The 26,419-nt window shown below is 43.1% G+C and overlaps 1 protein-coding gene across 1 annotated transcript; it reads left to right on the forward strand.

Annotated features, from left to right (window-relative positions):
* Window positions 1–710: 710 nt before the first annotated feature.
* SLC6A17 (solute carrier family 6 member 17) lies at window positions 711–17,467 on the forward strand. Its single transcript, XM_083446152.1, has 11 exons — window positions 711–1,117; window positions 4,399–4,556; window positions 5,393–5,519; window positions 6,249–6,430; window positions 7,628–7,738; window positions 9,183–9,424; window positions 9,937–10,129; window positions 11,112–11,304; window positions 13,592–13,751; window positions 14,027–14,189; window positions 15,059–17,467. Exons 1-11 carry the CDS (start codon window positions 838–840, stop codon window positions 15,425–15,427), a joined length of 2,178 nt encoding a protein of 725 aa, XP_083302278.1. The 5' UTR covers window positions 711–837; the 3' UTR covers window positions 15,428–17,467.
* Window positions 17,468–26,419: the final 8,952 nt, after the last annotated feature.

The raw sequence follows: 26,419 nt of genomic DNA on the forward strand, positions 1-26,419 counted from the left end.
TTGGTGCTTGCTGTTGTCATGGAAGAACTGCCGAAGCCTGCCCAGTTCTTTAGTGCAACAATATTTTAAGCTAAATAGCACCTGACACATTGTTGGCACTAAGCACAGGTAAAACAGAAGTTATAGCACTTAGCTATTGCCAAACCTCAGACTTTCACAGATTCCAGACAACAAGGAGGAGGGACTAAGAAAGACAACCGGGTGGTGAGTCACAGTACCTTATAGGGTACAGCATTGTGAGAATGTAACCATTTCACGGTCTGTCCGTCCCCAGACATACCCCTATACATATATTGCTTCAGAAAAATTCTACTTAAGTCCCAATTTCTGCAGCAAGTAAAGCTTCAGTCTCTATTGACTATGCAAATAGAGCAAATTTGCATATTTATTGAATTTATTTGCTTCTGCACGACCTATGCAGAGCACTGCAATTCTACCTCCTGTATCTCCTATTCAGCCCTACCTCCTCCCCGGAATCCAGGATTTCACCAGGCATTGCTTGCACACTTTCAAGCCTTGAGGACTAGAAGTTTGCTTTGCTCTTTTAAAATGAAAACTGAATTCTCAGGCAGATGCCTTCTGGAGCCTATACCCTTTCTGAATTTGCATATTGATGAATCACATGGCTCTGGATATTCAACAACGCCAAAGATAGTAGAGAAGTGTAATGTTGTAATTCATTTGTTTTTTGTTTTTCAGATCTTTCGTAGATGACCAGGATCTGAGAGCTGACCTTCAAAACCTGCACCTGCCCTAGCAGATACCCACTCCATCTTGGGCTCCCCTCCGCCCCCAAAATCCCTTCCTACATAGGAGTGGCTCAGCCAGACAGTCTCGATGCCTAAGCACAGCAAGGTGACCCAGAGGGAGCAAAGTACTGAGCATGTCACTGAATCAGTGGCTGACCTGCTGGCCCTTGAGGAGCCTGTGGACTATAGACAGAGTGTCTTAAATGTGGCTGGAGAAAATTGGAACAAGCAGCAGGATGTGGATGACACTGGTGAGGATCGGCCAGCGTGGAACAATAAACTGCAGTACATTTTGGCTCAGATTGGCTACTCCGTGGGGCTGGGGAATGTCTGGCGCTTTCCATATTTGTGTCAAAAGAATGGTGGAGGTAAGTGAGCAAGGGAGTATAAAAGTCATCTGTTATGGACACATGTTCTGCTTTCCTAATATAATAATACAAGAGGAAGGGAGCATAGGCTTGAAGGCCATAGGATGCTATCTCAAACTGAGGCAGACAATACATAGTACTGACCATGCTGACTGGTAGTAACCCTCTAGGTTTCAGGCAGGATCCTTTCCTGGCTCTTCCTGGAAATTCTGGGTAAATCATGTGCTCAACCATTAAGCTATGGCTTTCCCTTCAATGGATTGTTGTAGTCACTAGTCTGCATCATTAAAGAGTTAAATGAAGAACTGTTATCCTGAATCTTATGACACGTTCTAAGTTTATCTATTCTATACAAACCAAGACTACTCCTCCACCATGCTCAGCAAGTCTCCTTTCTTGCTTGATAGTGTGCAAGTATTATTTACCTGGTCATCTTGAGTTCAGCTAACAATTTGTGATGGTGAAAGGCTGCCATTATTCTTGGACTGTGTCTTTTTTTATAACAGCCATGTATTTTCCTTGATTGTGCACTGCAAATCCATGCCTGAACCACACTGAACCATTCTTATCTCAAAATATGTGAATATATAAACAAGCCCTTGCTACAAAAGGCATTCCTCTATAGCTTGGTAATAATTTTCACAAAGTTGAACTCACCCAACTCTTCTGTCTGTTTGAATTTGCCCTAGTTGAGCTGATTATGCACTGTTAATTTATTTCAGATTTACAGGTTGTGCTCTATTTCCTAACAAATTTGCTTTCCATGGTGTGATTCTTGCTCTCTGTGACATAGGATGATAATATTCCATTAATCTTTTCCTTTTTTTTAGCCACCAAGTTGCAGGAAAAGCAGATTAAAGGCATAATTGCAAAGGATGACTGTGTAAGGCACATTGCCCTTTGGTTGGCTGCACAGATAGAGGTGACCACTGGTGTTTTCCATCCTATCTGAGTCTTCAATGTGGTCAATAGAACATTAAATGAATGGTTGTTGCACTTTGAAGGCTTACCTGCTTTCTATTAATCATATGCTTCCTGGATTATCCATGGATGAAGCAAAGTGCTGGCTGAGTATCAGTTGGCTGTAATGCTACAGGAATGGATTATTGATAGATAGATGCTTTTGTGATAAATGCAATTCCTTGGTTGATAATGTCCGTATCGCTTCTTGGTTCAGCAAGCTTTTTCTGCTAAAAAATACTGCTGTATGTGAAAGTAGTAATTTGTGTGTTGTTTTCTTCTCAGTAATAAAGTGTGCATATGTCTAGCAGAGAGAACAGATTTTCATTAGGAAAAGGGTGGTATTGGGCCAATTCTTTGGAACATTGTGTGCTCAAGAACTTACAGGATGATGCTGCATGGGCTGAATGCTTTGTTGAAAGCTGAACACCCAGGTTAGGGTTGCAAACGGGAACCCTCTAATTGTACCTATAATCTTGTTACAAAACCTGGTTTTCCCATTATGTGTACTGATGGCCACTGTGTGCCCTAAATGTGTAGGAAGCACCTGAGTTTCTCTGTCAGATGACTTGCCTGTCTTTGGAACTGGAGTGCATTGCTTTGCTAGTGTATATGGAATTTTGAAAGCCATTGCCTTTTGGGGTCACCAGAGTCAGAGGCAATGACATAATCAAAGACAAGGCAGTTCTAGGTTCCAAGGAAGGAGGTAGACAAGGACTAGAAGCAGATGACTGGGTCAGGAGGCCCCAGACTAGGCAGAAAAGAAGTTTGAGGCAAGGGAGCTGGTGTGGCTGCTCAGGGAGACAACTTCTTCAGGGTAAAGAACCAAACCTGTCAACAGTTACATAGAACCAGCCAGGCCCTTACTGGTTCCTCTGACCTAACTTGGTTGGAGAGCAGCCATGCTGTCTCTGACCAGGACTGGCCCAATATATTTTGCTGCCTTAGGCAAAGGACAAGGTGGCACTACGCCATTTCCCAGAGAGAAGCTGACTGGACTGGCAGTACTAGCAATGGAGTAGTGTTCATCATAATGCCTGAAGGCAGCAGGGTAGAGAAAGGGCTCTGCCCTCTGACAGAAAGCACCACGGAGACGACGCCAATCACTCACTTCTTCTGCTGTCTAAATTACATGAGATGTGAAGTTACATGTTTAAATAAGAGTATTCAGTCTGGCTGCTTTTTCTTTAAAATAAAAGGGGCCCTGATCCAGAATGTACTCCTCTTTCTTGGTATGCTGTGAAGTGGTTGGTTTTCTTTATTCTGTTTTGAGGTCTTTTTCATATTTATTAATATTTATTAATATTTATTATGAGCCCTGCTGGAAATTATTTTAAATAGTGTCATGGAGGAGTTTTATGTAGAGTACTGAGTTTGAGTTTATGGTAGCTTGTGCTAATAGTGGTTGCTTTCAGAGCCCTGAGCTGCTTCGGGAGGAAAGGTGGATTAACAATAACAACAACAACAACAACAACAACAGTAATAATAATAATGAAATTAATTGTAGCTAAGACCTTTTTCTAAAGGGGAAAAAAGAAACCTTGTTGTCATTTGCTTTGATCAGAGTCTTCCAGTGGATTCTTGTCAGGAGCTGACCCAGTTGTGTGAAGGATTTTTATATCTTTTTGAGAAGCTGTGAGTTGTGTCAAGAATTAACTCGGTGATGTTGTGCTGGCTGCATTTAATCGTTTCCAGCCTGCTTATCTGACTACCCTGAATATGAAGCAGGATCAAAATCCTGCCTACACAGCTTTCCTGTCTTATTAGAATTATGAACGTGCCAGGAATATTGATTTTTTCTTTTTCCTTGAGTTTTTGGTCAACAGCTCTGTTTTCCAGCATGAGAGTTTTTGGCCTCTCTGCCCAACTGTTTATACTTCTCAGACTGCCCATTTGTTTCGTACTTTCTTCAACTAGCCAGAGATATATGGCCCTGCTATTTAAGTAGAGTCCTTTATGAAGCATTTTCATCTAGCCCTTCCAGGAATTGTTCTCTTTAATTGCATAGCTGGCACTGAAACAGCCATTGTGAAGGCAGAAAATAACCACACTGTATATACATTTATATATGGAGTGTTAAAGTGATCCTGTGTGTTGTAGTTGTATTAACCTCTCCCTCTATTGTCACGGCACCATTTTAAATTAGGAGACTTGCTTCAAATAATGTTTAGAGACAAATGCTAACTGGAGCTGATGAGAGCTGGATGGGCCATACAAGTAAGAAGTGGTTGTCTCCTAGGAGCAGTCATGGTCACCTTCTCATGCTGGGACCTGTGTGATCAAAGACGGGCATCTCTAATGACCTTTTTCTTTCCTGCCAGGTGCCTATCTGGTTCCGTATCTCGTATTGCTAATCCTCATTGGCATCCCTCTCTTCTTTCTGGAGTTGGCTGTTGGCCAGAGGATCCGCCGGGGCAGTATAGGAGTGTGGAATTACGTCTGCCCTCGGTTGGGGGGCATTGGATTTGCCAGCTGCCTTGTAAGTGCTTGCAGAAGGCTTGTGGTGGCTTTGGGACAGTTGTGTGGATGGTAGACAGGTGGTCTTCCATATGTGCTGTCTAGCAGACATGTGCATAATAGACCCATTTCCCACTGTCAAGAGGGCTTAGTTATTGCAGAATATAATTAGAAGATACCAGCCTGTGAAGGTGGTTGGTTAGAAGCTCAAGACTGATGCCTTGAACAGTTCTTTCCCCCAACTATGGAACAGGATCAGACATTTACCATCAAGTTTCCTTTGATTTCCCCGCATGGTCATATATATATCTGAACTGAAAGGAAGTGCCCTTCAAGAACGTGTCCTAAATGATCCACTGTTCACACCTGTCAAAACAAACCTCTTTGTAGTTTAGTCCTGATGATTCACTCTACAGAAGGTCAACTGATGGGCAGGTGGTGCTAGCAAAAAGACCATTTCCCCTCTGGGATTGATACTGGAACTCAAGCTTAGCGCCACAACTCACTCATGCCCCCTAAGCACCATTGTGCCATTCAGCATCTTATATAAACTGCTGGGATGACAACCAAAGCCCCTTGATTGATGTGGCCCTGGATCACCTGTGCAAGAGCAACACTGCTTCCTTGATATCTGGCAATTTTGAGGGAAACAATCACTGGACATGCCCACATCACAGGGCAGAGCAGATTTTGAGAATGCATGGGGAGACAAGAGGAAAGAGAAGTCCCATTCCATAGCATTGGATATAACCCAGTGCATTTCAATGTTCCATTCTCCACCATTCATTTTAGTATCGCTTTGTTTGGAAATATGTTTTGCTGTCCAGGATCCAAACATTTTCATTCTCCTGTTGCCAGGTCTGCTTGTTTGTTGGGCTCTACTACAATGTGATCATAGGATGGAGCATCTTTTACTTTTTTAAATCCTTCCAGTACCCGCTGCCTTGGAGCGAGTGCCCCGTCATAAGGAATGGCACAGTGGCAAGTGAGTCCTTTACTGCTTTGCATGTGGTAGAAGGGAAATGAGGCACACTTCTTTAGGTGATAAACAGCATTCAGCTCTGTGACTTCTAATCTTCCAGAATCTTATAATTCAAATGTGATAGTTGTTGCAGTAGTAATCAATGTTGGCTGATACCACACAGCACAGATGGGTGGATGCATTCATTTATCCTTTTCCATTTTTTTGGGTCCCAAGGAGAAATAAGTCTTCACTTGCCCTGTACTCTGTAGTTACTATAGTTAGGTAATTCAACATTACTTTCTCTAGGGGTATTGAGAGTAGTGGCAGAGAACGACCTTCCAGTCAACAACTTAACAATAGTTCAGGTTTGTTTCCAGCTGATAGGGTGTGGGAATTGCGTTTGGGCATTGGTTGGCAGGAAATGGATACTTTCCAAAGAATGCTATAGAGACACTCTGGAGGTTAATGGAGCATTTAATAGAATGTGAACAACTCCCAGAATATATATAAATCTTTTATTGTGGGTGTAAATTGCCCCATTTATTTAACTTTTAGTTTCAGTGTCAAGATCTTGGATTCTTATTCCTTTCTCCTAATGTGAACTCCGGCATCCTTCCTGAAGTGCCCTATGAATGCTTGTCTCTCCTACTTAGCCTTTAAATGCTGCCTTGCTTGCTGCGGCACAGGTGTGTCTAATTGAGAAGTCAAAGCTTGTAAAAAAAAAACTCCATAGCTTTTGTCCCTTTTCAGCCGTGGAACCAGAATGCGACAAAAGCTCTGCTACCACTTACTTCTGGTACCGGGATGCCCTGGACATCTCCAACTCCATTAATGAGAGTGGTGGGCTTAACTGGAGAATGACTTTATGCCTCCTGGCCGCTTGGAGCATTGTAGGCTTGGCCATGATCAAAGGAATTCAGTCTTCAGGAAAGGTAAGTGTTGATGGTGGCAGCCCAAAGCAGAACAGAGATTGCCAGAACCTACAACAGGTGGACCCACTTATAAAGCGGTGGATCCAGGGATGGGAAACCTGTGGCTCTCCAGATGGTGCTGGACTACAACTCCCATCATCCCTGCCCATTGGCCATGTTGGCTGGGGCTGACAATGTCTGGAGGGCCACAGCATCCCCATCCCAGACCTACAGGTTACGGAAGACAATAACTGCTGTTTGGGGCACAATCTTGTAGCCAGGAACAAAGCGTTCAGCAGCTTCCACACATCCTGAATGGTTCATGGGGCCCAGGTAACCACAGTGGAATAAGAAGCTAGGAAAAAGGAAAGGGTGAACACTTTCCCAACCACCTGGTCCAGGAGGGCTTGCTCCATTTTGCTTGGCCTGTGCCTCAGAGCAGCCACCTGAAAGTAAGAATAACATGTGAGAGAGCCCATGGTTGAATGAATGAAGTCAGCAGTACCCGATAGCAATCACAGGCACAGCTTCCTCTCTTTTGGGATACAGCTGCTCAGTTTACCTATCTTAGGGCAGATCCACATCAAACCAGTTAGCAGTCACTTATTTCCCCATGGAGAACCACAGGAATTGTAGTTCTGTTTGGGGAGAGGGCTCAGGATCTCTAACAGTAAATTCATTAAAGTACCGCATTGGCCTGAATATAAGCCACACCCAAATATAAGCCACTCCTTTAAAATGGGGGGGGGGTACCCGAATATAAGCCGCTCCCTTCCTCGCTGCTCCTTGCTGCATACTGGGGGGGGGGGGGGAGCCGTGCTGCATTGCCAGCAGCCTTTCCCCTTCCTTGCTCTCTCCCTTCCTGGCCTTGGGGGAGAGTATGGGGAACTACGCATGGGGCAGGCACCACTTTGCCGCACTCCTGGCGTCGTTTGCCCCAAGCTCCTAGCTTCATACCATATGGTCACGAATATAAGCCGCACTTTAACTTTTCACGGTTGGAATTTGGGCAAAAAGTGCGGCTTATATTCAGGCCAATACGGTATCTCACCAAACTACAGTTCCCAAAATGCTATGTAGAAAGAAAAAAATACTGACAGAAGTTTCCAGTAGGGTAGATTTGGGCTTATTGTTCATCCTTAAGACTTCCTTTATATACAGTCTACTGCTGGATTATATAAAGTAGGATCTCCCGCTTTCTCTCCCTCTCCCACTCAGGTGATGTATTTCAGTTCCCTTTTTCCTTACGTGGTACTGATCTGTTTCCTGGTCCGGGGATTGCTCTTGAGGGGGGCGATAGATGGGATTCTGCACATGTTCACTCCCAAGGTAAGCCCACCACACTCACCATGTGCCTTTGGACCAGTCAGAGAAATGTCTCTTACTGGGAACTATAGCTAGCAAGAATCCTATGTCTCTGGTGATCATCACAATCCATGCCCTATGTTAAACTGATGCCTCTGTGGTGCTGCCTGGATCGCACCAGAGCAGAGCAAATTTTATGTAGGTATAGGTGTTGTTTTTTTAGTCAGTGGTGCTACTTTCTCTGAAACTGAAATGCTGAAGATTAATTGCTTTGGGCATGCCAGTCCAGGTCTGTTTCATTATTCTTCCTGCTTGTGGTCAGAATTGTACCAAATTAACCAGGTTTGCCAAAGGACAGCTACAAAATGGATCGACTCATTAGCTGTTTAATTAATTCATTAAACAAAGATGTAGGTGATTGAGATTATGAAGCTGGCATTAATCCTGATTAATTTTGAATAAGAGATTGTAAAATACAAGCCCCAGTGTCCAAGTTCTCATTGTAGGTAGAATGATTAGCAACCATATATCTTCCATTTGCAATACTGTGCAGGCCCCGTCTGTAAATGGCATCTACATCAGGTTTGTCCAGATTCTTGGCAGCAGAAGGTCCCACCAGTATCACACTACACACGATCAGCATGCGATGGATGCTTTAGCTGAGATTCCTGCATTGCAGGGGGTTGGACTAGATGGCCCTTTGGGTCCCTTCCAACTCTACAATTCTATGATTCTAATTTGGTAGGGCTCACTTGCCATGCCACAAACCATGGTGGACTGAAAGGGGGTAAAGTGCTTAATAGTTTGCTAGTACATTAGTTTGCAGAGAGCACTTGCATAGCTTGCTAGCATAAGTGTGACTATCCTGTGCAGTCTATTAAGTGTGTTCTGTAAGCAGCAATCCTTAATCAATAAGGTTAATCAAGCTTTTCTTGATAAAGGGATGGGGCTAATTCTAACGGGCATGGGTCATTTTGAAACACTGAGTTTGTTTTTTCTCAACTTTCATTTGGACACTACCTGTGATTTCAAGCTTTCTTCCATAGGAATCATAAGGGCTAGTGTTTTTTGTTTTTGTTTTGCTTTTCTCTTTTAAAAGATCGTGACATTTTTTCAGGCATGATATTCCATACCTAACTGGGTAAGCCCACAAAGTGCACAGGCAGTAAAAAATCTAAAATGTAATGAAGAATAGGGCATTCACAGTTCTGCATCTGAGATCCATTTATTTCCATGGGACCTGATTCCCTTTCTATTGTGCCCTTAGGCATCAATGATTGAATCAACAGAGGAGAAAGATAGAGAGCTCTCTCTAGCATATGCACAAAGAACAGATACCCAGGCAATGGTGTGCTGTTCTCAGCTGCCAATGTTATACATTTAAATATAAATGTGCCATATGTGTACCAAGCCGAGCATCTCTGATGCAGGATGGATGACTTGGCTTCCCTCTCATCTCTCTTTACAGCTAGATAAAATGTTGGATCTCCAGGTGTGGCGAGAAGCAGCCACTCAGGTCTTCTTTGCCCTCGGACTGGGCTTTGGCGGAGTTATTGCTTTTTCCAGTTACAACAAGCAGGACAATAACTGCCACTTCGATGCAGCCTTGGTCTCCTTCATCAACTTCTTCACCTCCATTTTGGCCACACTGGTAGTCTTTGCTGTGCTGGGCTTCAAAGCCAATGTCATGAATGAAAAGTGTGTGGTTGAGTAAGTACTCATTCCAGTCTCTCCCTCCCTCCCTCCCTCTCCCTTTCTCTCTCCCCAAAAGGCTTCTCTAGAGGGCACAACCACAGCAGCTATTTTTCAGGGTACCTTATAGTTACTTTTAAAAAAGCATCCAGTGCAGCGGGTGCAATTCTGTTCTGGCCTGAAGCTTTGATAGCCAGAAACTGTCGTTTCCTTCTGGCCAGGTGGCAACCTAGAGTGCTCTCTGGAACTAGGAAAGCAGCTTTTCACCTTATTATTTTTGCAGAATGGTAGGTTAGGCTCAGAGACTGTGACTGACTCACCCAGTGAACTTGATGGCTGAGTGGGAACCAGAACCCTGGTCCCTCTGGTCCTTGTCTGACTTTCTTGATTAACCACTGCATCACACTGGCTCCCATCAACTGCTGGGGTTCATTTTGCCTGTTTTGCTGGAAGAAGATGCCCTTCACCCAGAACAAGGTGAACAAGGCCAGGCAATGGCTCTGTAATGACCTTTAGCTTCTCCTCCATAGGAACGCTGAGAAGATTCTGGGTTATCTGAATACCAATGTCCTCAGCCATGCACTCATCCCACCCCAAGTGAACTTCTCCCATCTCACGGCCAAAGACTACACCGAGATGTATGGTGTGATAAAGACAGTGAAGAAGGATCATTTCGATAAGCTGGGCCTGGATCCTTGTCTACTGGAAGATGAGCTTAACAAGGTATGTTTATAGCCAGACTTTGCTTTTCACAGTATATTTATAGCTGGGCTTGCTTTTCATGGTCATTTTCGACCCTAGATGCTGGTTCCGCTCTTGTACATCATTGAAGTCTCAGAGCGAGCCAACGTGCTTGGGAAGAGCACATGGTAGAGCTCTCTTGGGATTGTACCACTTCTGCATGGTGCAAGTGGGGGATCTCATGCTCATATGCACCCCATTTTCTTGTTAAAAAACAACCACCTCTCATTGCATATAGAAAATTAACACCTTGCATATAGAAAATAGGCTATTAGGGAGCATATTAGGAAGAAGGCTAAGGCATAAAGCTTGTGATTTCTGTTTAAGATCACTCTTGGTTGCAGTTCTTACCATGTGCTGATGAAGACTTCACTGACATAAGGAATAAGGAACTGAAGTTTGTCAAAATCATTGCAAGAGTTGAGCTTGTGAGAGGTGGCCGACTATAACAGTGTTATGGAACAGATGTGTTTGGGTGCTATGAATAGTAGAGCCTATGTTTCATATGCTGAAGTTCCCAAGTTTATTCCCCAGCATCTCCAGGTGGGGGTGGGAGTGCCCCTTGTCTGAAAACCTCAAGAGCATCTGTATAGGCGATGCTGAGCTAGATGGACCATTGGTCTGACTTGGTTTAAGAAGGACTCCTGTCTTCCTGAGATTACTGAGGGAGGTGAAACTGAGAAATGAATACATCATGTAATTTCTATGGGATACATGCATTGAAAAGTCACAACTTTCCATGACTTCTCAGAACATGTACAGATGTAGTGAAACAGATGCTTGTGTAATCATTTGTATGCATTATGCATCATTTTCCTTATACCCACAATGGTTTAGCTGTTTGGTTCTGAGAGCCTGTGATTTTACAGCTAGAAATCTATTTACATGAATACATGCACACCTGCTTTTATGATGTAATCTTCTGCCCAGAATAACGCAAGCATCTTCTTTTGGCTGTGTACAGTCAGTGCAGGGAACTGGCCTTGCATTCATAGCTTTCACAGAAGCAATGACCCACTTTCCAGCTTCTCCTTTCTGGTCAGTGATGTTCTTCTTGATGCTGATAAACCTGGGTTTGGGGAGCATGATTGGGACCATGGCTGGCATCACCACACCCATCATTGACATGTTCAAAGTGCGCAAGGAAGCATTAACAGGTAAGTTCTCTCTTGGGGAAACTCAATAAACCATTCACAGAGTAGCACTGTTGTGCATGCAATGACATCATTTAGTTCTGGCCAAGACTTGTGCTACAAAATACGTTGCCGGATGGGATCAAACTGTAATTCTTAAAAGTCATGGCATAACATCAGAGCTGAAATATATTTGCTGTCCCCAAAAAGAGCAGAGGGATTTGGGGGTTAAGGGGTGCCTGTCAACATTGGAAAGCTCACACACTGTGATAATGTGGCAGTATCTGATAATTTTGGGTCATTTCATAAGACCAAACTGTGGAGGGTTTATGGGTGAGTAGATCTGGGCTGAGTTTGGAAAGTTGCAAAATGATTTTGTGATTATTTCATCAAACCCCCACATTTATCATACCACTACAAAGCTGATCCAAATGGCTGCTAGTAGCATATTCACCGTGCAATCCAAGAATGCTTTGATTACTTCAAAGTAAATCACAGTGGTTTCAATGGATTGTAGCCCAAATGTGCCTCGGGTTATGAATTGAACACTTCATTGCATGCCAAACTCTGGTAGAATCAATTCAATGCACATGTCCAAATTAGCAAGCTATGTAAAAACCCAATTAAGCAACGCAGGGTATGAAGCACTGGTAACAAATTCCATTGCAGTGACAAAAGCAAAAACCAGCATTTAAACTCATCATTCAAAGCATCCACATCTGAAGCCTGATGTGAGCCTTGCAGTCAGGACCTATCATTGCTGATAAGCTCAGTAAAGTTAAGTTAAGGGGGAGTTTCTGAGGTATATAGTACCTTCTGTGATCTCCACATGCCTACCTGCCTAGATACTTGCAGATTTGTATGTAGCAGATTTTGTTTTACATTTCTCTAAAGATTACATTGCATATTAAAAGGTTAAGAGCAATTTATAGGGCACTCCTATGAATGTTTGCTTAGAAATAAGCCACACAGTGTTCAATGGAGCTTAATCTCAAAGAAGTGTTGATAAGATTGCAACCTTAAACTTTTAAATAGTGAAATCAAGTACTTAAAATTCACCGAAACCAAATGTTGTGCTTGCCTTAACTCTGTTTCCCCATAGTGGCCAGTTGGGGCTTCTACGCTTAGGATAAAATTTCTTGCATAGAAGCCACATGTGGAAAGTTGGGTGAATCCCACACATAGCTTGCCACACACGTGTCTGTTTTACCATGATCACCAAGTAGAGGAGGTGCCAGTGGTGGCCTACTTCTGTCAGGTATATGCACATTAACAAAGTCGATGTGCATTCATTTATCAGCAAGCTACATGCAGGATATATGGCCTTGTAGGTAAGACATTTTGTCTTGTATGAAACTGGCTTTGGAGTTACATTTTCTGCAGGAGTGATATTATAGCCATAGAGCAACGGACATACCGACCCAACTCCATGATATAGGACAAACAGGGGCAACAAATGCATAATTTTTTGAAGTTGTCTCAGTCTGAAAAATCAGGAATCTCATCATCACAGCTCTATTGTATCTTCAGCACGGGGTCATGTTTTCCATGCACCTTAGTATATATTCAGACTCCTATGGTGAATTGAATTGAATGAGTCGTGTTGGAGAACTGACATGTGGGTACTATTATGACCAGAGGTGATGTGAAAGATGTTTTGTAAGATAAAGAGGGCATTAGACTGCAAAAGTCAGAGTAACCTGGGTTACTAACATCCAAATCCAGTTCATCCTGGCCTGGAAATTGGGAAAAGGGTGCTTTTGTCAAGTGAATCAAGAAATGGGTGATTCTTCAAGAGGAAATTAAGTTATAATAATTTTTGCAACAATTCCGCAAATATAAGGAACTTGGGATCTAGTTAGTATTGCACAGGCAGACATGAATTTGGGACATTTTAAGTGCTGGACTTCACAGCCTGAATAACACTTAATGAAGAGAAGATGTTTCCCTACATCGCAGTGAGCAACAATGTGATAACTTTAACACTTTCCCAGATTATCTAGTATAGCCTCAAACTTTCCCCTGTCGAATTAGAGCGCTTGTCACAGATATACCCTGAAGCACTTTTTGTCCATTTGAATAGCTCTAACATATTGATGCACTGTTTGTGTATCTGAAGAGCTCTAATCTCTCTCTAATTCCTGCCCTTAAAGTCTTTCCCATGCACACGCATCTCATGATACTGCCAGGGGCCCTTGTAATACGTTGCTGCTCTTCGGTAGAAACAATATTATCAGTTTGCCTTTTGGATCCTGCAGCAGTTTTGCATGCCCTCGTGTAGCTGACGGTTACTATGATCTTCTCTTTACAGTTGGCTGCTGCATTTTTGCTTTCTTCGTGGGGCTGATCTTTGTGCAACGCTCAGGCAACTACTTTGTCAACATGTTTGATGATTACTCTGCAACGCTGCCACTCACCCTCGTAGTCATCCTGGAAAACATTGCGGTGGCTTGGATTTACGGCACCAAGAAGTAAGCATTTATTTCCAGGAGGGTTAGCCTGTTCATATTCCTACAGGCTTGTCTGAATTCCTAAGCATTTGGCTTTGAATGCTTTGCCCCTCTTACCTACCACTACATGGGTTTCATTGTTCTTGAAGCACTCAGGCTTCTTGATTCTTCTTTGGACTTCTGGCCCCACCAGACTTCCCATCCAAATCTCTCCATCCAAATCAAGGGGAAGTAAAGAGCAAGGAACCTTGTGCTTCAACATCTGTTTGTTTGCTTTCTTCCTTTCTTCTTCCTAGATTCATGCAAGAATTAACAGAGATGCTGGGTTTCCGCCCTTACCGGTTTTACTTCTACACATGGAAGTACATCTCGCCCATTTGCATGGCTGGCCTGATGACAGCCAGTGTGATCCAGCTAGCTGTCAGTCCTCCAGGTTATAATGCCTGGATCCGAGAAGAGGTGAGTTGGCAAATAAAAGCGCATCCCCCAAAGGCTACAAATCCACAGGCTTTGTACCAGTTGGCAACCAACCCACATACTATACAGTGAAGCAACAGGGTCCTTGCTGCAAATGGCTGTGATCATTTGTGCAATTGTTAGGCCAGCATCCACCTGGAGGACAGAGAGGCATCATCCTTATACCTGAGTACCTTGCATTTCCTCCTGCTTCCAGAGCTGTGGCCGTGGAGGTTGCAGATACACCATAAAACCCAACTAGCCAATATCCTGCTGGAGATTATTCCAGACAGAGCTGGCATGGGATTTCTGATCACCCTGCCAAGGAACTGGGAGTGAGAGGCTATCTTAGCCATGTAGAGTGACAGCGGTTGAAACCCCAGTGTTGCAAATGCTCCCTTGCTTTTTAGGGTAGTCCAAGGTTAAGGAGCAGTATTTCAAGGTATGGAACCTGAACATTCATGTAAACGTTTATTTGTTCTGCAGGAAAATTGTTGGTCCAGCTTTGTGTAACTATGGGAAGCTACTGCCTCTTTATTAGCATTTTATTTAAGTGGGGGTTGCCACCTGCAAGAGCAAAATGTTCCAATGCAGTGTGCTCTTGAGAGATTAACCCTTTGGCAGGTATTTCAGGGTGCGTATGCAGAAAAGGGAACAGAGGGGTGAGAAAGACCTTTTGGCAAAAATCCTTTGCATGTATAAGATTTTCCCCTTGCAGTACATGCTGGCCCTTCTCTTGGAGATGGGAATATATGCAGCATACTTTACTTGCCTTGGTGCCACAGAAATAGCAACTTGATCACTTCAAGGACCTCACTTGTGTCGAGGCTGACGAATGCCAACTGCCAACTGCGTTTTCCCTTCTCTTCCAGGCAGCAGAGAAATATCTCTATTACCCCAAATGGGCAATGGGTGTCCTTGTCTCACTGATCATCCTGGCCACCCTCCCTCTGCCGGTCGTCTTCATCCTCCGCCAGTTTCACCTGGTGTCAGATGGTTCCAATGCTCTTTCTGTCACTTACAAGAAGGGGCGTATAATGAAGGACATCTCCAACTTAGAAGACAATGATGAGACACGGTTCATCTTGAGTAAAGTACCCAGTGAAACCCCTTCCCCAATGCCTACACATCGTTCTTATCTAGGCCCAGGGAGCACATCCCCAATGGAGATGAGCAGCGTTGCCAATGGACGCTACAGTAGCGGGTACCTTACGGCTACCACTCCCGAATCTGAACTGTGACCGTCAACCAGCAACCTCCCTCTGTTTGCTGGGTAAAGGAGAGGAGGTCCAGGAGAAGGAACCTCTGCTTTAGAACCCCTTCCCAGAATTTACAGCAGACAGGGACTAGATGATGTCAAGAGAGGGTAGACGTGGGAAGGGGCCTTCTCCAGCTGAAATGCCAGATCCCTCCTCAGTGAATAATAGTAATAAGACATTGCAATAAATTTTTATGGGCATAAGGAAATTTTTAGCCAATTGGCATTGAAAAACACAAATTGCTCCTATATAAGAGGCTGGAAAAGGGGGATAAGTTAAGGCAACAGCCAAAGAAAAGAGCACCATGTTTTCTGGATCTCTCTCCTTGTCCATCCCGTTCCTCTAGTTGGGAAAAGAGATATGCCTCATTCCACTGAGTATGTTTAACCACCACCATTCATAGCACAAGGAAGATCAATCCTCTTGGTATGGATTCTACCAGGCCACCTGTGGTTTTACACTCTGATAGTCTCCAAATAGCACATTCTTGGTCAACACTTCTTGCAAGTCTGGGCCAAGATATATTTTATGTAGGCAGCACATTACAATGCCTGGCGATGCCATCATGTGATACCTGCCACGTCATTGCTGATGTTGGATCAAAAACAGTAAGGAACAATGGGATCTCGTTTCAGTGAAGTTTGCATTGGTATGCGTGCTAATGTTACTTGCAGTATTCCTTCACCAAACGTCTGCTCACGCAGCGGTACAAATTCAGGTATGTGCCATGTGCATAGGCCAGAATCAGAAAACTGTTCCATCAATGTAAATTTTCTGGAATTTGTGGTGTCACTCCTGATATCTACATAACTCTGAGCAGGCTGTGACCGCAGCCATTTTATCAAATACACCATCTGACATAAACTTTATCAGTAGCAGCCATACTCTGCAAGCACTGTGAGTGCATGCTGGAGTCTTTTTGCTGTCAGTTTTGCGACATTAAAAGCACCTTAAAAATAAAAATAAAAATAATAAAGGTTCTTACTGAAGGGAGTGCGCAACATCTTTCAAGGTAGTCTAAGTGTGTTGGGTCTGTTGCATTTTCCATCAGGTGGTGCAGTCATTGCCTTTTACTCTTGTGAATGTGGCTGTGCATGTGTCACTGTCATCTAGGATGCAGCCGATAACATTTTTAATGAACAGTGATTCAGCTCCATCCAACCTCTGGTTAGTCACATTCAGCTGGTGACTGAACCCTATCTTAAAAGCTTTCTATTATTTTCATTTTAGTAACTAGGAGGTCATGCAGTTCCTGTGTGGGAGTACACACTTGATGGGATTCTTTAAAATAATGTTGCTCATATATGACACTGAATTTTAAAAAATCTCTTAAAGGTTTTTCTTTCTTTCTTCATTTGCACTTCCCTCTGCACAGTGAGTCTGTGGGAGCGCACATTTCGCCTGCTGGAGAACAGCAGAAGGGCACCGCTGCCACAAACCTGCCCCCGAAATGTCAAAGTGCAACAAACTCTTGTGCTGTTGCACATGATATTTATGCTGCCAATGGCTAAATGTGCAGAAGCTGCTTTAAGTGCTTTATGGTTAAGATGATTTGAGAGTATATAGTCATGGTCATTGATCTGTAGAAAGATCCATGGCCATAAGTTATATTGTTTTCTCCTGCTGGAAGAGTATAAGATGAGGAAAATGGAACTCTGAGAATCTTTTCATGCTTGCTAGCTAACATGGGGGCAGCTTGTCTCATGAGCAGCTCTTTCGTGGCCTTAAGTTAGGGGACATGTCTGGCTCTGGAAGCGCATGCTTGCAGCAGATAGCAGTGGTGGGTCCAGTGACAATTGACTTATCCAGCCAGCCGTGCTGTGAAAACCAATTTAAATGGCTACCCACAGATACTATCTCCATGCATTCATTGCAACACAGCCTGAGCTTACAATCCTGTGCTCAGGCATTTGGGAGTAGGGTTGAACAGATTGGTCTACTTCTCATCCATGTCAGCTTTTCATGTGTTTATTCATAAACCAGTTCTACCCTGTATCCACATTAATTTTCAGATTTCTTTTTTTTAAATCCATATAAAATTAAATGTAAATGTAGATTGAAATACATACCTAAAGTGTCTGGGGAGGCCCAGCCAGATGGGTGGGGTATAAATAATACATTATTATTATTATTATTTGCATAGTTCATATGAATTTCATATGAATTTTATATATTTATTTGGATTATATATATATATCTACACATAAATATATTTCAAGTGTTTCAAAACATATTCAGTATGAAAATAAAAATAATGGCTAAATGCTACAGCCCAGCTACTGTAATTTACAGTACAGGACTGTAATTTACAGCTACCGTAAATAGTAAATATATTGGGTATTATGTTACTCCTTTTCCTTTCTCTAGTTGCAGGACCCCTTCTCAAAACAGGCACTCAAATTCGGTAAGATCCCCGTCCAGATGCAAAAGGCATGTTAAATAGAAAGAAAGTAAGTAAGGACTAACACTAAGTCAAGTTCTGCTGCAGAAAAAAAATTTGTGAATTATGAGTTCCATAGTCTTTTTTAAAAAACAACAACAACAGCAACCACATTTTGGTACATTTTTAGGCCAAGAAGTGAATTGTAAAATTTGGAGAAGTGTGAAATCCAAAGCATAATTACTTTTCAATCCATGTATTAGTCTGGGAGGTGTGAATGAGATCAGTTCACTCAAAATGCAGACTAAACCAAATTCTTCTCCATCCCTACCTTGGTGTAAGCACCACTGAACACAGTGGGAATTCTGAGAAAAAATTCACAGGATTGCACTTGTACTGGGAATTTCTCCCCAAATCACTTTCATCTCTCCCCGCCCCATCCAATCAAACAGGCTTGTTGTAGCTCAGGAAACGTCCCAGACCTGGCTGTTACATATTGTGAGCCTTGCACTGGGGCAGTTGCCATGGCAAACAATTCTGTGTTACCTGACCAGAGCACCTGCTGTCTTTTGCCATTAGCAGTAGCTACCCTCCGCAGAGTCTCAGCTTGCGAAAACTTTCCAGCACTTCTTAGACTCCCAGGACCTAGAGTACAAAAAAATAGGAAGACATTTAGTGAGGTGGCAATCCATCCTAGGTCCTGTTGGAACCGAAGGGAATTCCTCATATCAGATGGAAAGCTCCTCATGTCCTGGTTTGATTTTGTCTCCTCTTCGGCATGCAAAATCTCCCTGCTACTCTTTCCCCGCTCTCTGCTTTACCCTCTTAAGGCAGGAGTAACCAACGTGCTGTCGTCCAGCTGTAGCTGCACTCCAACCCCCTCCAGCTCCACGCAGCATGGCATGGCCAATGGTCCAGGAAAATGGGAGTTGTAGTCCAGCAACGCCTTGAAGGCATGCCTCCAGATGGCTATCCCAGCTATCATTCTTCTGATTCAATTCACCGGAAGCCTCTTGCAGCCTCCTTGAATAAATTCCACTCTCTATTCTTTGTTTAGAATTTCTCTTGAGTTGCTTCATGCAGACTTTGGACCTCTGGGGAGTTTAGGTGCTTTGGAAACTAATCCCTTTGCCTGAAGATATTTTTTAATAGATTCATCTCTGAACCCCCTAAGCAAAAATTAGCTGAACTCTACATGGCCCTTTGAAAGTGAGGAAATGGAGAGATTGTCAAGTCTGTTTCAGTGTGAGTCAGCAACAGAAACAAGCGATGAAGCCTTTTTCTCTCTTGCCTTTATCCCTTTAGCTTAATATAGCTATAAAGGGTATGGGTATCCTCTTTTTTAAAAAAGAAAACCCTACATTGAGGCAAACCAATAAATGTTAGTGTCTATTTTGTATGGGAATGAAAAATGTCAAGGCTTATTCATTATGGAACAGCAGGTTGTGTTGTCAGGAAAATGCCAGGCACGTGAAAAGGGAGCAGAACACCAGACTGTCTAAAATCCACATTCTCTCTGGTTCCTGAAACAAAGAGCTGCTTTTCGGGATTAACTGATTATTTGGTTTGCCTGTGCCATTGCATATGCATGCCAGTAGTTCATTGCTTTTTACACTTTGGCAAGACAATGGCCGTCTTTCTGTTCTCTGTTCTGATTTGGCTTCACTCTGGTTTGTTTTAGTTTGGTCTGCTTTTTAAAGCAGGAATATCCTGATTTGCATTTCCTAAATGAATACATAGATTTGGGTGCAGACATCCTTTTGCACTTCTTTGAATTTTGTGATTTTTACACTCAAAATGTAAAAATACGTAAAATGCATATTTTAGATTAGAATGTGTATGAAAATTTGTGCACTGTGAAAAAATACATTTAAAAATAATGTTGATTTTTCTGTTGTTGTTTTTTAAAAAAACCAGAGATTGCTGCAAAAGCATAATGGAACAGACTTATGAATGAACACATGCAAAGCTGATCAATCCATCCCTAGTGCCAGTGGGTGGCAGTGTTTTGCTACGTCCAACCTCAAGGTTGCTCCACACATTTGAGGCTCCCTTGTTTTCTCTGTACAGTTTTGCATGCAGCTACACGGCCAAAGGATGTGATTTAAGCAGTGCGCAGTAGCACGTTTGCAGGATAAGTGCAGCACTTCCAGGCCCCACCCTGCAATTATGGGAATTGTTCAAAGCCTCTTCATGTACTGCTGGTTTACACTAATATTTCCCCACACAGTGGTGTGATCCTGTAAAGAAAACACGTGGAGACCTTGAATATGTGACATGACCCAAAAGCATCTAAAATAGCAGGGAAGAAGGAATGGTGGTAACCTGCAAGGCACAGTGTGCTTTTTTTACCTAATGACAGCCTGACACACTCTTTTGGAGATCATGACACACTGCCAGCTCTGTGTTGCTTTTTCCTTAATCCAAAACACATTGCTAAGGAAATAAGCCCCATCAATTCCAATGATACTTCTTTCCACCATCAGAATGCTAGTTGTAAAGGTGTAGTGAATGCCTATTGCAGGACTTGGATTACACAAATTGCGAGGGGTTCAGAGGAGACCCAGCCCATTACCTTTTGTGATGGTTGCTGTTTATAGAAGGTTAGGGTGTGTGTGTGTGTGTGTGTGTGTGTGTGTGTGTTTTGACTAAAATTGAGGAGCATGTTAATATAATTGATTTGATCAAGGCTTGGCAGAGACTTGTCCCGGCACCATCTTCGTCAGTCGGAAGCAGAGAATAAATGAGCTTTGAATCTGAGCAATGAAATGGAACATTGTCCCCAACACAGTGCCTATCTTGTGATGGGATTTTGAGGCCTTATGTTCTGGGTTGAAGAGGAGGCTTTAGCCTTCCACTTGCTGTGTGGTGGTGGCAACTTTGGAGTTGTGACAAAGGAGGGGTGTAGCTGAAAGATTTGCTATCTAGAAGTTTCCTTCTTTTGTGTTTCTTCCTTTTGTGTGTCTTTCTATGGCCCCTCGTTGGCATCCATCTGTCTTGAGAGTCAATGAAAGAGCGCACCATTGTGGGTAAAGCCAAACCGTTGGAGGGTTACAGCACCTGCTGTGGCTGTACAGATATGAGAGAGACTTGTTTTATTGCAGCTAGGGCAGATGAAGGCATCCAATTTCGCTGTTGCAGATGCACCATGGCGTTTCCTTGTTTCCTACCTTACAAATATGGTTAATTGAGCTCAGGAGGTGGCTACTGTAGCCTAGTGGGGAACTATGGAAATCAGCTTTAGAAGGTCTGCTGATGAGCTGTTACATAATTAGCCCCCATAGGAAGTCCATTACTAGTTCCATTGTTCTCTTTCCCAGCCTATACTCTTTCTTCCTCTTCTTCCAATGTTATCTCCTTTAGAATGGAGGTTGCTAGGGGCTTGCAAACCTCTTCATCTATATGTATTTCTGTTGCAGTACATTCTCAGCTTATGCACATTGGCACATTATTTTCCAAGTTCCATGGGACAGACTAGAACCAATGTAAACCAGTGCATCTCCACTGGAGTGAGTAGTTCAGATGCTCAGGTGAAGCAGATCTGTGCCATGTTGCTATGGTTCTTGGCCACCATTTGAGTGGGTCATGCCTCTGGTTCTGAGGTGGGTCCATTGCATTTCCTTCTCTTATCCTGTGGCGTAATGCCAGCAGCAATGGGAAGAAAAAGAAACACTATAGTATATGTGTGTATATATATAGAATAACCTATAGTTTCTATTTCTATTGTATATTCTGTAAATGTTGGTGTAAATTCTGTTAAATGACAAAGCATATTCCAAAGTGATCCGTGAACTATTTTCATTCTCAGTGCTGTACAGATCTATTTTACTGTATATTTGATATATTTATAATTTTTTAGTGTACGACTGGTGACCACACCCTGCTGAGCTGCCCACTTGGGGGTGGAGTGGGTGGGAAGAGCACAGAAGGGCACTGCCTTCATTATTTCTGTGGAAATATAACAGTATTACATTGTGGCATTTTGCTAGGCATTAGAATTGGGAAGTGGTGGGATTAAATGTTAGATGCCTTGAGCAGTTGCTCCATTGAGTCTCCTTGTGTTAGGGCTTGTAACTGCTGTTGTTTGTGTGTGTGTGTGTTTTATTAGGGTTAGCTCTATCTATAACGCAGTCACTTTCAAAGCCATTCCATAGCTTTATGTTATGATGGATGTTCTCAGTAATGACCATGCCTTGAGGGTGTCCGAAATTTATGGCTCATTCCTGTCAGGGATAAACCAGGCACACTACATGCTTTTGTGACCATGTCCAGGCTATATTTCATAATTACAAGAATGAGCCAGAAATTATGATCACTGTTGAACTGAAGTACAGAAATGGGTGGTGTTATATGGGGCGCTTCTGAAGTCAAATTTGACCTTCCTCTTTAGTGTGGGGAGGGCCAAGTGACCTTTATATAGATATACACACCTGTTGTTTGCATGACCCAACTTTGCAAAAATAGTAGCCATCATATGATGACGGATCAGTTGAGAATATTCTCAGAAAAAATAATAATCCTGATCTGCCATTGAGCTGGTCCCTTTAGTTGACACCTGATCCGACCACTTAGGATATCTAGTTTCTTATAGCACACACTACAACTTCCAGAAAGCACAAAAGCCCAGATGGGAAAAAGCAATATTCCAGTGGCCCCTCCATTCAATGCCCCTATCTGGAATGTATCCCGTAGTTCTAGTATTTTCACTCTAAGTACTCAGGAGCTATTGAGTGAATCCACTTTTTAGGGGTCCTTTTCTTTTATACATTCATTCTATGTATCCTGATCCTTCAGGCACAATCAGGTCATACCAGGTTTCTGCCTTTTGGTGTAGCCGCATAAATACTGAAGTTGCTGAAATGTTTACCCTGAGGAGGAATGCCAGTCATACCCAGCACACTAGTTTTATATGTTTAACTTGGCTAGCAGCCTCCAGACAATAGCACAGGCAACAGAGGAAATTTACATTCCAATCCAGAAAATGAAGCTTCTATGTAGTACCAAGTTCCACATGCAGGTCTAATTCTTTGGATCAAGATCTGTGGGCATAAACTGGCTGCATCCAAATGTGAGTGCCATCAGTTTGTGCTGCGTTGCTTTTGGTTTGATACAGATCCAGGTGTGCATCTCCACCTGCAATGCAAATCAGTCAGATCAGAGCTGAATGGACTTCAGACACCCTCGCTGCTTGACAGTATATGCCTTTTTATCTTGTCACGAGAAGGGCTTGAAGCCAAAGCCTTCCAATTTTAACCACAGCGCCTCTGTTGCTTTAGAGTGGAACAGGTGAGCTTTTAAGAGTGCAGGGAATGTAGTTGCCAATGAAATCTGAAAGCATAGATCCATAGATATGGCTGGTTTCACAATGTGGGGAAGAAAAACAATGAATTGACTGTAGATGGAGCAAATAGTCTTATATTAACAGTCCAATCCTATGCAGAGTTAAATGTGCTTCGTTTTGCATAGGTTCAGCCTGCACATTGACCACATGGTGGGTTCATCCTGTGACAAATTGAGTAGAAAAGAGCCCAACGTTCTTAGTCCTTGGGTTTCATCCATTGGAGCTTGGCTGAGCTCATCAGTGTTTTCTACCTTAAATTACGTACACCTGGCATTCCAGGAGTTGAGGGAAATGCTAATCATTTACCCAATAATGCCGCTCTGGATTAACTTTACTCTTACCAGCTGATAGTTTTCACATTGCCTCAAAACTGCTTAATAAACCTTGGCAACCCCATCCTCCATCACCTTTAGATCAAACTGCCTGTAACATAATGAGCTGCAGTTTTAATCAGATATATAGCTAAAATAAAAAAAGGTAGCTGCTAATGCAACAGGGAATCAGGTTTCTGACCCTGCACTCTTAACCAATTGTCCCCCCTTCCCCTGATCTCTTACAGGGGCAAGCTTTTTCTAAATGATCAAATATTACTCGATCTTCTTGCTAGAGCCATGTCTTTTAGATTTCTAAAGTAGCAGTGGGTCCAACAGGTAGCCATGAGGGATGTCAGCACAAGACAGGAACTCTGGATCCTTCACTCTGCTGTGAAAGGATTCTTACCTCCAGCTGTGGAGCATCCCCTTCACCGCAGCGCAGTGGCATCACATTGGTGTACTTGAGATAGCAGGTCTATGCAGAACCACTCAGAGATCTGTTCCAAAAGAAGCCCCCCCCCCATGAGATGTTGTCTTGTTCTGGGAAAACACTGCGCTATTAATACCTTGGCAGAATGGGGGAGGTTTCCCAGAATCCACTGTGGAGGTTGTTTGGCAACCAAAGGCCCGATTCAGCAGTGGAATACAAATATCCATTGACTTCATAGCAAGCCCCAAGAGGTAGATGCAAGTAGTATTGTTAGCCTGAAGACAACTCGGGTGTCCTGGGGGAAAGAGGCAGAGAGAGGGTGCACTTGAGCCTAGCATCCAGTGCCTGACAGGCTGGCCTCCATTGCTGGGCCCTAAATCCCTACCTGGGGATGCCTCTAACTGCAGTGAGGAAAGCAGAACTTGGAGCAGGTGTGGTGGCGCTGGCGAGTTTTCTAAACTTTCATGCAATGAAAAACATGGAAAGTACATGTCTCTAATGAAACTTTGCTGTAGAAATAAAAACAGCAGCACAGATTGTAGTGATTTGTCTCATATACAGTGTAGCCAGTGTAAGCACCATATGCACCCTGTGTCAGCGGGAGAATTCTGTTGTATGGGAGAAATACTGTAACAACTCCACAGCAGCCTGCAATTAAAAGAGTTTCTTCTTTATTACCATGCAATGTCTCCTGGGTCTCCTTTTTTGCTTGTACATAATGCCAGGTCATTGGGGAGCACTTGCCGTTAAGCTCTTGAGGAAAGAATGGTATGGCCCGGTGCACAACTTTTAACTCACAAAGAAATCCTTTATTCCGATCACACCAGGACTGAAGAGATGATGATGCTACATCAACAGAACAGCTGTTGTATCCAGTGCATGCTAGGCCAAGGGGGGTGGGGGCCACAAAACCAGAAAATGTAAAAAAAAATGGCATCAAAGTGGCAGGCATTCAACACACATACACACCGCGGTGTCCCTGGAAACTCCATCAGTGTCCAGAAATTGTGGATTATGCTTGTAATTTTTGTTTGTTTGTTTCTTTTATTTACTTACTGAATTTATATACCACCCTATCCCTGGGGGTCTCAGGGTGGTTCATAGAATAAAATCAGGATATAAAACCACAAAATACATAATAAAAATAAAAACAACCACCAAATAGCCCCCCCAACACATTTTAAAAGGGGATAGGATTTAAATCAGATCAACCAAAGGCCTGGTTAAAAAGGAATGTTTTGCCTGGTGCCTCAAGGTGTTTAATGAAGACGGCCACCAAACCTCCCTGGGGAGGGCATTCCACAGATGGGGAGCCACTGCAGAGAAGGCCTGTTCTTGTGTTGCCACCCTCCGGACCTCTCAAGGATAAGGCACACGAAGGAGGGCCTCAGAGGATGATCTCAGGGTCCAGGTAGGTTCATATGGAAAGAGGCAGTCCTTGAGGTATTGCAGTCCTGAGCCAGTTAAGGCTTTGTAGGTCAAAACCAGCACTTTGAATTGGGCCCGGAAACTAATTGGTAGCCAGTGCAGTCAGACCAGTATTGGTGTAATACGCTCAAATTTGTATTATTAATTTGGTATCCCTCCCTTCGCCCCACAGGAGCCTAGGGTGGCAAGCATCAAGAGGTAAAAACATCAAGAGGTAAAAACAGTACAATTTAAAATAAAACACATTTAAAACACTTCTGGTCCATGGGGTCACGAAGAGTCGGACATGACTAAACGACTAAACAACAACAACAACAACAAAACATTAAAAAAAACACAGAAAGCACTTTAAAAACAACTTTAAAAAACAAAAAACAGTTTAAAAACATTTAGAACTTATAAAAACATTAAAAACCAATACACTTGGTTATTAATGTTATAGTTGCCATGGCCAGTATCTGTTACCCATCCTGGGTAAACAGGTATGTTTTTAGATTTCTCCTGCAAGTCAGTAATGAGGGAGACAGGGAGACCTCTCCAGGGTGGGCATTCCACAAATGGGTCACCACCAACAAGAAGGACCTGTACACACCAACTGGAAAGGAGCTGCTGGACTCACATGCAGCCCAGACTTAGAGGGAGCCAATGGACTCATGACAATGGGGACACGTGCCCAGCACACAGTCTACATTGCAACACACAGCAGCATAGCACTGACAGTTCTTCTGTCCCAGCAGCATATCCAGGTAAGAGCCCATTTCTGCCTGTCCTAGATGTTCCTACAGGTAAGGGCCATCCTTGCTCTGGCAAAGACAACTGCTTGAAGAGGATGTATCAAGTGGTGTCAAATGCTAATTGATAAAAAGCCATTGTTCAATGCCCAGTGTTGGGAAGTAGGGTTGCCACTGATTCCAGAATGTAAAATTTCCTATCTGCCACACTGCTCCAGGGAAACATGCCTGGGCTCGTGGTGCGCAGGCTGATTTCTGCATGCACATCCATCACTTACAGTGTCAAGCCACAGGAAAATATTTTCCTGACAAGTTGTTTCTAATGTGGAACATATTGTGGCCATGTTATT

Source organism: Podarcis tiliguerta (assembly GCF_965153285.1).
Source record: "Podarcis tiliguerta genome assembly, chromosome: 6".
NCBI lineage: Eukaryota > Metazoa > Chordata > Lepidosauria > Squamata > Lacertidae > Podarcis > Podarcis tiliguerta.